Source organism: Salmo salar, chromosome ssa21 (genome assembly GCF_905237065.1).
Source record: "Salmo salar chromosome ssa21, Ssal_v3.1, whole genome shotgun sequence".
Taxonomy (NCBI): Eukaryota; Metazoa; Chordata; class Actinopteri; order Salmoniformes; family Salmonidae; genus Salmo; species Salmo salar.
The window spans coordinates 51,070,235-51,084,506 of NC_059462.1; the positions used below are offsets into that span (position 1 = coordinate 51,070,235).

Consider the following 14,272-nt stretch of genomic DNA (forward strand, 5'->3'; position numbering starts at 1 on the left):
TTGAAGAACCTTTGGCAGCTATTACAGCCTCGAGTCTTCTTGGTTATGACGCTTCAAGCTTGGCACACCTGAATTTGGGGAGTTTCTCCCATTCTCTGCAGATTCTCTCAAGCTCTGTCAGGTTGGATGGGGAGCGTCACTGCACAGCTATTTTCAGGTCTCTCCAGAGATGTTAGATTTGTGACATCGGCTGATGTAAAAAGGGCTTTATAAATACATTTGATTGATCAGGTTCAAGTCCGGGCTCTGGCTGGGCTCTGTCCGAGTGACCATCGGGTTCTTGGTCACCTCCCTGACCAAGGCCTTCTCCCCTGATTGCTCAGTTTGGCCGGGCGGCCAGCTCTGGCTCAAGGACATTCAGAGACTTGTCCTGATGCCAGTCCTGCATTGTCTTGGCTGTGTGCTTAGGGTCGTTGTCCTGTTGGAAGGTGAACCTTTGCCCCAGTCTGAGATCCTGATTGCTCTGGAGCAGGTTTTCATCAAGGATCTCTCTGTACTTTACTCTGTTCATCTTTTACCCGATCCTGACTAGTCTCCCAGTCCCTGCCACTGAAAAACATCCCCACAGCATGATGCTGCCACCACCATTCTTCACCGTAGGGATGGTGCGAGCTATCCTCCAGATGTGAGGCTTGGCATTCAGCCCAAAGAGTTTAATCTTGGTTTCATCAGGCCAGAGAATCTTGTTTCTTATGGGCTGAGAGTCCTTTAGGTGCCTTTTTGGCAAACTCCAAGCGGGCTGTCATGTGCCTTTTGCTGTGGAGTTGCTTCCGTCAGGCCACTCTACCATAAAGGCCTGATTGGTGGAGTGCTGCAGAGATGGTTGTCCTTCTGGAAGGTTCTCCCATCTCCACAGAGTAACTCTGGAGCTCTGTCAGAGTGAACATAGGGTTCTTGGTCACCTCCCTGACCAAGGCCCATCTCCCCTGATTGTTCAGTTTGGCCAGCTCTAGGAAGATGAGGGTGGTTCCAAACTTCTTCCATTTAAGAATGATGGAGGCCACTGTGTTTTTGGGGACCTTCAGTGCTGCAGAAATGTTTTGGTACCCTTCACCAGATCTGTGCTTTGACACAATCCTGTCTCGGAGCTCTACGGACAATTCCTTCGACTTCATGGCTTATTTTATTGAAGTGTTTCAGCTGTGGGGTAGAATAAGGCTGTAACGTAACAAAATGTGGAAAAAGTCAATGGGTCTGAATACTTTCCTAATGTACTGTATGTCTGTATGAGGGTGTTTTATTGATTGTGTGTTGTCTGTTTCCCTCTGGCAGAATGAAGTCACCCTGCTGAGAAATGAAGTGGATCAGCTGAAGCATCTTCTTCTGGCTCATAAAGATTGTCCTGTAACCACCAAGAAGAAGAAATCTGCCTATCACAGTGAGTAATGTTCCCTTACCCTCACCCCGGGGCCGCCCGCTAAATACATCCAAAACCAGCCCTGTTAACTGCTCACCAGAGGGACACGTCTCACTCATCGCCTAGCCCAACAACTCCTGAGCTATCGACACATAAGGTTGTTCTCTCTTTGAAAAACTTCTGAGAAATTGAGCTATTCGTATGCCTTTTTGTATCCAGGCAAGTCATGTGTTTTGAGGTGTCATATTGTTTTAAATGTGGTTTTCCTTCATCTTTATGGAAGCCTACATGAGTAAAGGCATTAGCAGATATACGTTAAGCTCCACGTCTTTAGGTTTTTATTCTTTAATGATGCAAATCTGTTCATCGTGTCTGCCATATCCAGCCTCTTCATTTCAATTTGCTGTTGTCAGTAGAACGGGCTGTTGGGAGACGATGGTTGACTCACTTTGCCCAGCAGTGCCTGTTTCTCAGGTGCTTGTTGTAAAACTTATTGGCTGCCAGGTTTCACCAGTCATTGTGTAAGCACTTCTGTAGGAACATGTTATACTTTTTAATTTCCACCATTTCAGCCCCATTTGCCTCTCTGTATTTTAGAATCTAGATATTTTTTTTTTTTTGTCAGTTCAGCTTTGAGCTCATACCTCACCATCTCTCTTTGATGGGTCAATATGCAGAATGTGTAATGCAGAGCCACGTCTGGATTGGATTGACAATGATTTCCTCCAAGATGAGTCCATTATTGCTGAGAGGAGAGCTTGACCAGACCGTGGAGCTTTCTCAATGAGAGGTGCCGCAGCTCTGCTGTTCATTTTGCATTCCTATTGTTAACCATCGCTGACACGCCTTGTGCTTATTCTGGGACTGATGGCTGAATGGCTCCCAGGCTGTATTGACCTGTCACAGACAGGAATCATTTGGTTGTCTGAGATTGTTTCCACTACGATTTGCGGATTAATTGGGTCATCTTTTGGGGCGGTAGGTAGCCTAGTGGTTAGAGCTGTTGGGCCAGTAACCGAAAGGTTGCTAGATTGAATCCCCGAGCTGACAAGGTAAAAATCTGTTGTTCTGCCCCTGAACAAGGCAGTTAACCCACTGTCCCTAGGCCGTCATTGTAAATAAGAATTTGTTCTTAACTGACTAGTTAAATAAAGGTAAAATAATAATCTTTCTCAGGTATGTAGAATGTCCCCCCGGCTTCTTAGACCTCTGTGAAGGATGATCCCTTGCAGCTAGCTAGTTGATACAGTGGAGACAATAGCCTAGACTCATCCTGTTACTTTACGGAAGCATTCTATTTTTGAAAGGTGAGGTTGCAGTAGATGACATCAGCCTGTACACACTCTACTATACTGTCAATACTGTGGCAACAAAAGGCAGCATCCTCCCATATGTCTGGGAACGTTTCATTATCCAGCCCCGGGCTCCCAGCATCCTCCATCTCTGTCTGGTAACATGTTTCATTATCCAGCCCCGGGCTCCCAGCACCCTCCTGTCTCTGTCTGGTAACATGTATCATTATCCAGCCCCGAGATCCCAGCATCCTATGTCTCTGTCTGGTAACGTTTCATTTTCCATCTCCAGGCTCCCAGCACCTTTCATCTCTCTCCTGTAACATGTTTCATTATCCATCCCCAGGCTCAGGTCCAGGCACTCAGCTACAGCAGGTGGGAGGAAATTACCCAGCCTACCCTACAAACATACCAGGCCGTGCTTCCTCTTGGCGCACCAAATTGTCTATCTGCTTCTGGTAAAAACCACACAGAGCTGTCCATCTGCTTCTGGTAAAAACCACACAGAGCTGTCCATCTGCTTCTGGTAAAAACCACACAGACCTGTCCATCTGCTTCTGGTAAAAACCACACAGAGCTGAACCATCTGCTTCTGGTAAAAATCACATCAGAAATAATGTAAAGGGCTGCTTAGGGGAACCAGTAAAGCTGCGTATGATAAAATATCAGCATTCCGCTCCTGTGCTTAATGCCATTAAGAGTAATAATACACAATGGAATATAGTACAAAAAGACAAGGCTGATTTACTCTGGGATCAGCCTTATGATTTACTCTGGGGTCAGCCTTATGATTTACTCTGGGAGCAGCCTTATGATTTACTCTGGGGTCAGCCTTATGATTTACTCTGGGAGCAGCCTTATGATTTACTCTGGGAGCAGCCTTATGATTTACTCTGGGAGCAGCCTTATGATTTACTCTGGGAGCAGCCTTATGATTTACTCTGGGAGCAGCCTTATGATTTACTCTGGGGTCAGCCTTATGATTTACTCTGGGAGCAGCCTTATGATTTACTCTGGGAGCAGCCTTATGATTTACTCTGGGAGCAGCCTTATGATTTACTCTGGGAGCAGCCTTATGCAGGGACAAATTCAAAGTGATTTGCAGTAAATCACCTGATCAAAGTGTGGTCAGTACGAAGGCAATGGGAGCCCTCCCACACAGAGGGCCTTTTTAAATGCAATTGTATTGCAACTTTCCGTGTTATGGGGTCTGTATCTTACGTTCTCAAATACCAAGCCCAATCGTTAATTACGAAGTGCCATTTCAACTGACTACATATCATTAGCTATATTAATTATCATAGTGGTCTTCCTCATTCCTTTGAGTCAGAGCATGATTGTGACAGGATTTATTTTCATCAGGATCCAGTTAATTCAGTACAACTGCCTAGCAGTTGGTGGCATTTCGAGATTAAGTCTTGTGTACTTTCCAGTGTGAGCATAATTAAAATCAGGTGCTGTGATCATCTGTCGTTACAGTAGTTGGCAAGGTAGGAAAAAACGAATGAGAACGCAGTGAGGATTGGGAATCACTGCCACATGCCCCAGAATGTAACGTCCCCTTATGACTTTGGTTTAAATTGACATTGTAATTTAACTTTAATTAAAGGCAAAAATTGTAAGAGGCATTGGTAAAGTAGGCCTAGGATAGTACATACAGTGCATTCGGAAAGTATTCAGACCCCTTGACGACCTCCACATTTTGTTACGTTACAGCCATATTCTAAAATTGATTAAATAAATACAAATCCTCAGGAAACTTGGTGCCATCCCTACGGTGAAGCATGGTGGTGGCAGCATCATGCTGTGGGGATGTTTTTCAGCAGCAGGGACTGGGAGACTAGTCAGGATCGAGGGAAAGATGAACAGTGAAAAATATAGAGAGCTCCTTGATGAAAACCTGCTCCAGAGCGCTCAGCACCTCAGACTGGTGTGAAGGTTCACCTTCCAACAGGACAACAACCCTAAGCATACAGCCAAGACAACGCAGGAGTGGCTTTGGGACAAGTTTCTGAATTTCCTTGAGTGGCTCAGCCAGACCCTGACCTTGAACCCGATCGAACATCTCTGGATTGACCTGAAAATAGCTGTGCAGCGACGCTCCACATCTAACCTGACAGAGCTTGAGAAGATCTGCAGAGAAGAATGGGAGATACTCTCCAAATACAGATGTGCCATGCTTGGCAAGCGGTACCGGAGCGCCAAGTCTAGGACCAAAAGGCTTCTCAACAGTTTTTACACCCAAGCCATAAGATTCCTGAACTGGTAATCAAATGGCTACCCGGACTATTTGCATTTTTTTTACCTAATACCTATTTTTTTACTTAAAAATTGCACTGTTGGTTATGGCCTGTAAGGTTGTACCTGTTGTATTCGGCGCACGTGACACGTGTCAAATACACTTTGGTTTGATTTGTTGCTTCATACCCAAGAAGACTCGAGGCTGTAACCGCTGCCAAAGGTGTGTCAACAAATTACTGAGTAAAGGTTCTGAGTACCTATGTAAATGTTATATTTCAGTTTTTTATTTTTAATACATTTTCAAAATTTATATATATATTTTTTTCAAAATGTGGAAAAAAATCAAGGTGTCTGAATATTTTCCGGATGCACTGTATCAGTCCTAAATAGATTGGCCAACAGAGGTTACTCCTAATTAGGGTTGCAAAGCTCCCAGTAATTTACCAAAATCCATGCAATCTATGGTAACTTTGTGTTCATGTACACTACCGTTGAAAAGTTTGGGGTCATGAGGAAATGTCCTTGTTTTTGAAAGAAAAGCTCATTTGTTTTGTCAATTAAAAAAAATAAAATAACATCAAATTGATTAGAAATACAGTGTAGACATTGTTCATGTTGTAAATGACTAATGTAGCTGGAAACAGCTGATTTTAAAAAATGTATATTTTTATGTAATATCTACATAGGTGTACGGAGTCCCATTATCAGGAACCATCACTCCTGTGTTCCAATGGCACGTTGTGTTAGCTAATCCAAGTTTAGCATTTTAAAAGGCTAATTGATCATTATAAAACCCTTTTGCAATTATCTTAGCACAGCTGAACACTGTTGTTCTGATTAAAGAAGCAATACATCTGGCCTTCTTTAGACTAGTTGAGTATCTGGAGCATCAGCATTTGTGGGTTCAATTACAGGCTCAAAATGGCTAGAAACAAATTACTTTCTTCTGAAACGCATCAGTCTATTCTTGTTCTGAGATATGGAGGCTATTCCATGCGAGAAATTGCCAAGAAACTGAAGATCTCGTACAAAGCTGTGTACTACTCCCTTCATCAGGACAGCGCAAACTGGCTCAAACCAGAATAGAAAGAGAAGTGGGAGGCCCGGGTGCACAACTGAGCAAGAGGACAAGTACATTAGTGTCTAGTTTGAGAAACAGACGCCTCACGAGTCCTCAACTGGCAGCTTCATTAAATAGTACCTGTAAACAGTGAAGCGGCGACTCCGGGATGCTGGCCTTCTAGACAGAGTTCATCTGCCCAGTGTCTGTGTTTTTTTGCCGTCTTAATCTTTTCTTTTTATTGACCAGTTTGAGATATGGCTTTTTCTTTGCAACTCTGCCTTCAAGGCCAGCATCCCGTGTATCTCATGATATGCTGTAGACCACACTACCTACTGAGAGAGTTTTCATCTGTATTCTTTGTAGCTGTTTACATACCACAACAGTCAGAGGCTGGCACTAAGATAGCATTGAATGAACTGTATTCCGCCATAAGCAAACAAGAAAACGCTCCTAATAGCCAGGGACTTTAATGCAGGGAAACATAAATCCGTTTTACCAAATTTCTATCAGCATGTTAATGTGCAACCAGAGGAAAAATAACTCTGGACCACCTATACTCCACACACAGAGACACATACAAAGCTCGCCCTCCATTTGGCAAATCTGACCATAATTCTATCCTCCTGATTCCTGCTTACAAGCAAAAATTATAGCAGGAAGCACCAGTGACTAGATCAGTAAAAAAGTGGTCAGAGGAAGCAGATGCTAAGCTACAGGACTGTTTTGCTAGCACAGACTGGAATATGTTCTGGGATTCCTCCGATGGTATTGAGGAGTACACCACGCATTAGTCATTGGCTTCATCAATAAGTGCATCAATGACGTCGTCCCCACGGTGACCGTACGCACATACCCCAACCAGAAGCCATGGATTACAGGCAGCATCCACACTGAGCTAAAGGCTAGAGCTGCTGATTTCAAAGAGCGGGACTCTAACCCGGACGCTTAGAAGGAATCCTGCTATGCCCTCCGACGAACCATCAAACAGGCAACGCGTCAATACAGGACTAAGATCGAATCCTACTACACCGGCTCTGACGCTCGTCGGATGTGGCAGGGCTTGCAAACCATTACAGACTACATAGGGAAGCACAGCCGAGAGCTGCCCAGTGACACAAGCCTACCAGACAAACAAAACTACTTCTATGCTTACTTCGAGGCAAATAACACTGAAACATGCATAAGAGTACCAGCTGTTCCAGAAGACTGTGTGATCACGCTTTCCGCAGCCGATGTGAGTAAGACCTTTTAAACAGATCAACATTTACAAGGCCGCAGGGCCAGACGGATTACAAGGACGTGTACTGTGAACATACGCTGACCAACTGGCAAGTGTCTTCACTGACATTTTCAACCTCTCCCTGTTTGAGTCTGTAATACCAACCGATTTTAAGCAGACCATCATTGTCCCTGTGCCCAAGAACACTAAGGTAACCTTCCTAAACGACAACCGACCCGTTGTACTCACGTCTGTAGCCATGTAGTGCTTTGAAAGGCTTGTCATGGCTAACATCAACACCATCATCCCAGAAACCTTAGACCCACTCCAATTTGCCTACCGCCCCCAACAGATCCACAGATGATGCAATCTCTATTGCATTCCACACTGCCTTTTCCCACCTGGACAAAAGGAACACCTATGTGAGAATGCTATTCATTGACTACAGCTCAGCATTCAACACCATAGTGCCCTCAAAGCTCATCAATAAGCTAAGGACCCTGGGAATAAACACCTCCCTCTGCAACTGGACCCTGGACTTCCTGACAGGCCGCCCCCAGGTGGTAAGGGTTGGTAACAACACATCCGCCACGCTGATCCTCAACACAGTGGCCCCTCAGGAGTGCGTGCTCAGTCCCCTCCTGTACTCCCTGTTCACTCATGACTGCACGACTCCAACACCATCATTAAATTTGCTGATGACACAACAGTGGTAGGTAGGCCTGATCACCGACAAAGACGGGACAGCCTATAGGAAGGAGGTCAGAGACCTGGCCGTGTGGTGCCAGGACAACAACCTCTCCCTCAACGTGATTAAGACAAAGGAGATGATTGTTGACTACAGGAAAAAGAGGACCTAGCACGCCCCCATTCTCATCGATGGGGCTGTAGTGGAGTAGGTTTATAACTTTAAGTTCCTTGGTGTCCACATCACCAACAAACCATCATTGTCCAAGCACACCAAGACAGTCGTGAAGAGGGCACGACAAAACCTGTTCCCCCTCAGGAGACTGAAAAGGTTTTGCATGGGTCCTCAGATCCTCAAAAGGTTCTACAGCTGCACCATCGAGCACATCTTGACTGGTTGCATCACTGCCTGGTATGGCAACTGCTCGGCCTCTGACCGCAAGGCAGTACAGAGGGTAGTGCCAACGGCCCAGTACATCACTGGGGCCAAGCTTCCTGCCATCCAGGACCTCTATACCAGGCGGTGTCAGAGGAAGGCCTTGAAAATTGTCAGACTCCAGCCATCCTAGTCATAGACTGTTCTCTCTGCTACCACACGGCAGGCGGTACCAGAGCGCCAAGTCTAGGTCCAAGAGGCTTCTAAACAGCTTCTACCCGCAAGCCATAAGACTCCTGTACTTCTAGTCAAATGGCTACCCAGACTATTTGCAGTGCCGCTCTCACCCTCTCTTTACACCACTGCTACTCTCTGTTGTCATCTATCCATACTCACTTAATAACTCCACCTACATGTACATACTACCTCAACTAACCGTTGCCCTCGCACATTGACTCTGTACCGGTACCCCCCCTTTATATAGTCTCGCTATTGTTATTTTACTGCTGCTCTTTAATTACTTTTCTCTTATTCTTTTTTTTTTAACTTCACTGTTGGTTAGGGGCTTGTAAGGAAGCATTTCACTGTAAGGTGTTGTATTCAGCGCATGTGACAAATACAATTTGATTTGATAATCTGAAGTACCCAAACAGGCCACTGATAAAATTCATTTTTATTTGATTTTTTGAAAGTTATATATTTTTTTTGTAGTTGACTGATGAACTTTAAAAGTTTCCAGTAATACATCCTGCCTTAGTAACCCTACTCCTGATCCTGTTTTAGAATATCAGCATAGTGTATTGAATATAAGCTATGCATTTTGATTAATTGTTGTACTTTAGCACTATTGCTGCAGTAGATGTACTGTATAAAACATGTGATGATCAAACCACAAAGCCAAAATAGGCTTTTTTAAACACACTGTGGCTCAGTGTGCGTATGTGTGTTCACTGTGTGTTTGCAGCGTCTGAGGAGGACAGCTATGAGGAGATGTCAGTCCCAGACAGCCTTCAGAGCGAGGCCATCCAGCACAGCTCCGTCAGCATATCCAACAGAGTCAGCACCTCCTCCATGACCCCTGCGGCCTCCGCCCCTGCTTCAGCCCACGTCCCAACCACAGCATCCCAGAGCACAGAGGAAGACCAGCCACAGGGGGGTGCTGCCCTGTTCACCACCCAGACTCAGCCCTCTGGAAGCTGATCAACCCCACCACACCACAGGCAGTGGCCCACCCTCACTGGGGAAAGGAACTCTCACTCTGTGTCAGTTTGGACTATACTGTTTCCTTTTTCTTTTGACTTTTAAACTTGTCTAATAAAACAATGAATTTTTAATGGTGAGCGAGCGTTGCGCCTTTTCCTGTCTTTTGATTTTCTTGAAATGCAACATTCCTGAAAATGCAACGTTCCTGAAAGGCACAACATGATAGTTTGAAATGCATTGTTCCTGAAAAACAACACGATCATCTGTGGCAATTGGTACATATGCGAGAGAACAAAGCATTTTACGAAATTGTTGTTGAAAATGGAACTGATTGTCTTATTCTCTTGTATTTATTTAATTTATTGACTCTATACCCATACTTTTTGTTTTGGACCTCTATGACCTGTGAAGTTGCAATGACTCAATCAGTGCTTTGTCAATGAGACTTTTCCAAAGTGTATTGTGGCTCACTTGGAATGTATTTGGTTTTTAATGTCCCTTTTATAAGTATCTTATGAAGAGATATAAGAAACAGATTGTTTTGCCTTTTCCATTTTGCACATAATGAAAGATTAGAGCTTACCTTTTGTAGTGTTTGACTGTTCATGCAAAGTACTGGCAGTGTTAAGAGGTAGATTGAAATACCTGTCTCATTCCAAAACTTCAGTGGTTTGGTTAGATTTTAACAGGCAACGTTTTTTGTGAGTGAGTAGGTTAGTTGCATCTGCCGGTAGCATAATGTGGTTTCAATGTTCGGAGATTCCTCCACTTGTAAAATAGTCTTCTTCAGGGGGAGCTTGGGTAGAATTCTGTGTGTATTCTTTAACCAACATTCCAGCTGTAGTCTGATTGTTCCATGAAGCGGTGATTGTAGGAATGCAGTACATTTTACATTACACAAACATGTTGATGTTGACTTAACCATATGCCGTTACTGTTATTTATCACACAGGGCGTTTCCATGTACATAATTGCTTGGTATAGAGATATCATGCTTCTGAGTAATGTTTCTACTTACACAGTGACAGTCTAGTGACAGTATATTGCATGTTTGACCCTGAACACTCTTAAGGAAATATTACAGTTACTCCTTGAGATAAGAATGACACTTTTAGGAAACATTATAAATAACATTATTACTGATACATTATCTTTCCAGATGTCATGAGTTTTTTATATATTAGTTTTAATGTTTTATCCTAATTAGAACTTTTTTTTTTTAAATCAATGCTAGATCAACTTGAAGAACCTTTTATTGGCCTGCAGCCTAACACTAAGGTTCTGTACGTCTGTTGTTGTACAGTACCTTTAAAAACATTGAACCACATACCGCCGCGACAGAAACTTAACGAGGAATCCAGGATGTATGTTTTAAGTCTGTTCCTCATTTAAAGCACTCTCACTGTTGTGTGCTCTCTCTGCATGATTAAATCATTATTTGAGAGAATTAAACTGTTATTAATGTCTCAGTCAAGAAGTAACATTGAACCTGTTTCACCTTGAGTTGTAACTAAATGGTCCTAATTTTATAAAACGTTTTGTCCATTGTTTTACCTCTGCTTAACTGATTAAAAGGTGTGTGAAATTGTGTTGGCAGTAAACTTGTAACTTGTGAAAGGTATGTGTGAAGTGTTATAAATGAATAAGATGTAATAAATATTTTTATCCATTTTTGCCTCCTATGTTTTTCTGTATTAATGGCATAGAACCAGTTGGAGTGCAGACTAGACGATTGCTTCTTTCTGACTCAAAGCATGCTTTTCCATATCACCATTTCATTATTTGCTTGTTTATTGTAAAGAGGAAGGACAGGAGAACAAAGATCTAACATCTGAAGGAAGGCCAGCTGCAGAGGGTGGCAAGCCCCTGCTCCACCAGGAAGTATAATGGCACAGGGAGTGAATGAGGAGAGGTGGTTCCCAGCTGATGACCCTGTGTAGCTGGTCTATTTAACAAGGCAAGTCAGTTAAGAACAAATTCTTATTTACAATGACAGCCTACCAGGGAACAGTGGGTTAACTGCCTTGTTCAGAATAACAGATTTTTACCTTGTCAGCTCAGGATTTGATCCAGCATCCTTTCAGGTACTGGCCCAACACTAGCCACTAGGCTACCTGCCAGCACAACAGCTGTCTACAGGCACCTGTTGGAGGTGTGACGGGCGGAGATGTCAAGCAGGGAACCATTGAATTATCTGTATACAACCAGTTGGAGTGCAAACTAGATAGTTGCATATCAACATTTCATAATTTGCTCCTTTAGTCTATGTACAGTTACTGCTGGCTGACAGTAGTCTCTCTGTGTAAGTTTGTTGTGGTGCATTCTGCCACCAGGTGGATAGTTGGGTTATTATGTTTGCTATGAGTCAGTGAATACAGAAAAATCTGCAACAAACTCCCTCAAAACCTGCAGTGAAATATACGTTTCAATGACAAATATAACAGATCATTTTTTGAATGATCCAAATCACATACACTATGTAAAACATATATGATAATAAAGAGTAATTGCACCCCAAGTATGGTAACATGTACTTAGTTTGAATCCGAGTTGCCATCAGACATTGGTATCCCAGCACACAGGAGCAGCCACAAGAATCTGACTCTCGTTCATTTATCTCGAGTCGGAACGGTGCTATTCCTGGAATGTGGACAACCAGAGCCTGGCAAGGTATATGGCTAGGAAAACGTACCCCAATCCAGGGATGTAATATGTCGTTGTAGTCCTAATCATTCTGAAATTATAAAAGGTGAATCGAGAAGATTGAAATACTGCTCGTTTTTTAATGAAACTTACATTTTTGTCAGCATGCTAGGCTAGATAATTCTAAAGCAACCCATTGGATTCAACAACAATTCCAGTAGCTACTCACCCAACGCTAGGCGCTGCATTTTCAGGGAATACAATGGGCTGCTATAGCATTAGCTAGCCTACCATGCTGGCGAAAAAAAATTACACTTTCCAAACAAAATAGGGTGTTGAAGGCCGTAGGTCATCAAGGTTGTTTGATGTTGATGAACCGACTATCTAGCTCTTGTGTCAAACTGGTCATACTGTAATGTTTAGGAAAAAATATTCTGCAGTTGCAGTCCCATGGGTTCTCATCCCAGTTGAAATATGACAGCTGAAGCCTGCTTTCCAATGCCCTTGGATTTAAGTGGGAGAGTGTTGTGGTTCAGTTTCAGAACCCTTAGATGTGTTAAAACCACAAAAGCAGAATCGTTGATCGAGGAGGTCAAATTGTCACCGAGGTCAATCTCCCTGATGTGAGTACAGAGACAACACATGCTTCCAGATTTTCAAGATGAGATTTCCTTTCAATCTCAAGGCGTCACGTTTTGATAACTTGTTGAAAGCGTTTTGGGTCAATCTCAGTTATGGCCCTAAGACAGTGCCTTACATTTGCAAAAATGTCTAAAAACCAGTGGTGTAAAGTACTTAAGTAACAATACTTTAAAGTACTGCACACCACTGCACATCGACTCGGTACTGGTACCCCATGTATATAGCCAAGTTATTGTTATATATTCCTCATGTTATTAAAAAAAAAATCTCCCTGCATTGTTGGGAAGGGCTGTAAGTAAGCATACTGTTAGTCTACACCTGTTGTTTACGAAGCATGTGACAAATAACATTTGATTCAAAGATTTTATTTGATGTTCTGGCAGATAGTAACATCGTTGAGATGGCTCTATTGAACAAGGCCAACCATATCTATTTGCGTGATCGTGCAATCGGCAAAACACAAAGGTCAAAATAATTGCTACAAAATTCATTTTTAGATCAGACAATGACGTCAACTCTCCCCGGCGCGAAAATTCTAAAATATAGCTATAGTGCATAATTATGTCTGAAACACATCCTTACTCATAATTATGTCTAAAACACCCTTTCGCCACTTAGAATTCTGTCTGGAGCACCCTTTCACCACTCAGAATTATGACTGAAACACCTCATCACTCAGAATTATGTCTGAAAGACATCATCACTCAGAAATATGTCTGAAACACTTCATCACTCAGAATTATGTCAGAAACATCTTGTCATCTCTCAGAGTAGTCTGAAACACCCTCTCATGACTCCGAATTATGCTATTTGGGGTGTTTTTCCAGTTCCATAATAATGATATGTAAGGGATAATCAAGGAGGGGCTATATGTTCTATGGATAATAATGAAAGACATGGAAGGTTCCACGACGCGTAAGCGGAGTGAACTGACCTTCCACGGTGCTGCATTATGTTCCAGAGAACGCATAGAGCCCCTAGTTGATTATCCCTTTCATACCATGGCTATCATTTAACACGTTTGCCACGAGATATGTGTTAATTTTTTGGTAGAAATGTGCTCAACACCCACTGAAGTAGCTAGAAAGTTTACTAGATAGCTACAGTTGTTGCTGCGGTAACCAAACAAACATACTTGCTAGATTATATCACGTTTTAGGGAAGACCCAAATGCAGACAGTGTCGAAGTAACAAAAGTTTATTACTAGAACAAGGGGCAGGCAAACGACAGGTCAAGGGCAGGCAGAGGTCAGTAATCCAGATCAGAGTCCAAAGGGTACAGAACAGCAGAGATTCTCAGGGTCAGGGCAGGCAGAGGTCAAATTATCCAGTGTGGTGGGACAAGGTACAGGATGGCAGGCAGGCTCAGGGTCAGGGCAGGCAGAATGGTCAAAACCGGGAAAACTAGAAAACAGGAACTAGAAACAGACAGGAGCAAGGGGAAAAAAGCTGGTGGGCTTGATGAACAAAACGAACTGGCAACAGACAAACAGAGAACACAGGTATAAATGCACAGGGGATAATGGGGGGAAAGGAGACACCTGGTGGG

The 14,272-nt window shown here is 43.2% G+C and overlaps 1 protein-coding gene across 3 annotated transcripts in view; it reads left to right on the forward strand.

The window, feature by feature from the left end:
- Positions 1-9,569, forward strand: part of LOC106582491 (cyclic AMP-dependent transcription factor ATF-2) — a 35,258-nt gene extending 25,689 nt beyond the window's left edge. For 2 of the 3 annotated variants that reach the window (XM_045704870.1, XM_014165650.2), the window contains exons 10-11: positions 1,273-1,378; positions 9,200-9,569. In XM_045704870.1, coding sequence (XP_045560826.1) covers positions 1,273-1,378; positions 9,200-9,435 — 342 coding nt within the window. In that variant the 3' untranslated portion in view covers positions 9,436-9,569. Of the gene's footprint in view, positions 1-1,272; positions 1,379-2,995; positions 3,108-9,199 lie in introns of all 3 variants that reach the window. The other variant, XM_045704871.1, reaches the window with a different exon arrangement.
- Positions 9,570-14,272: the final 4,703 nt, after the last annotated feature.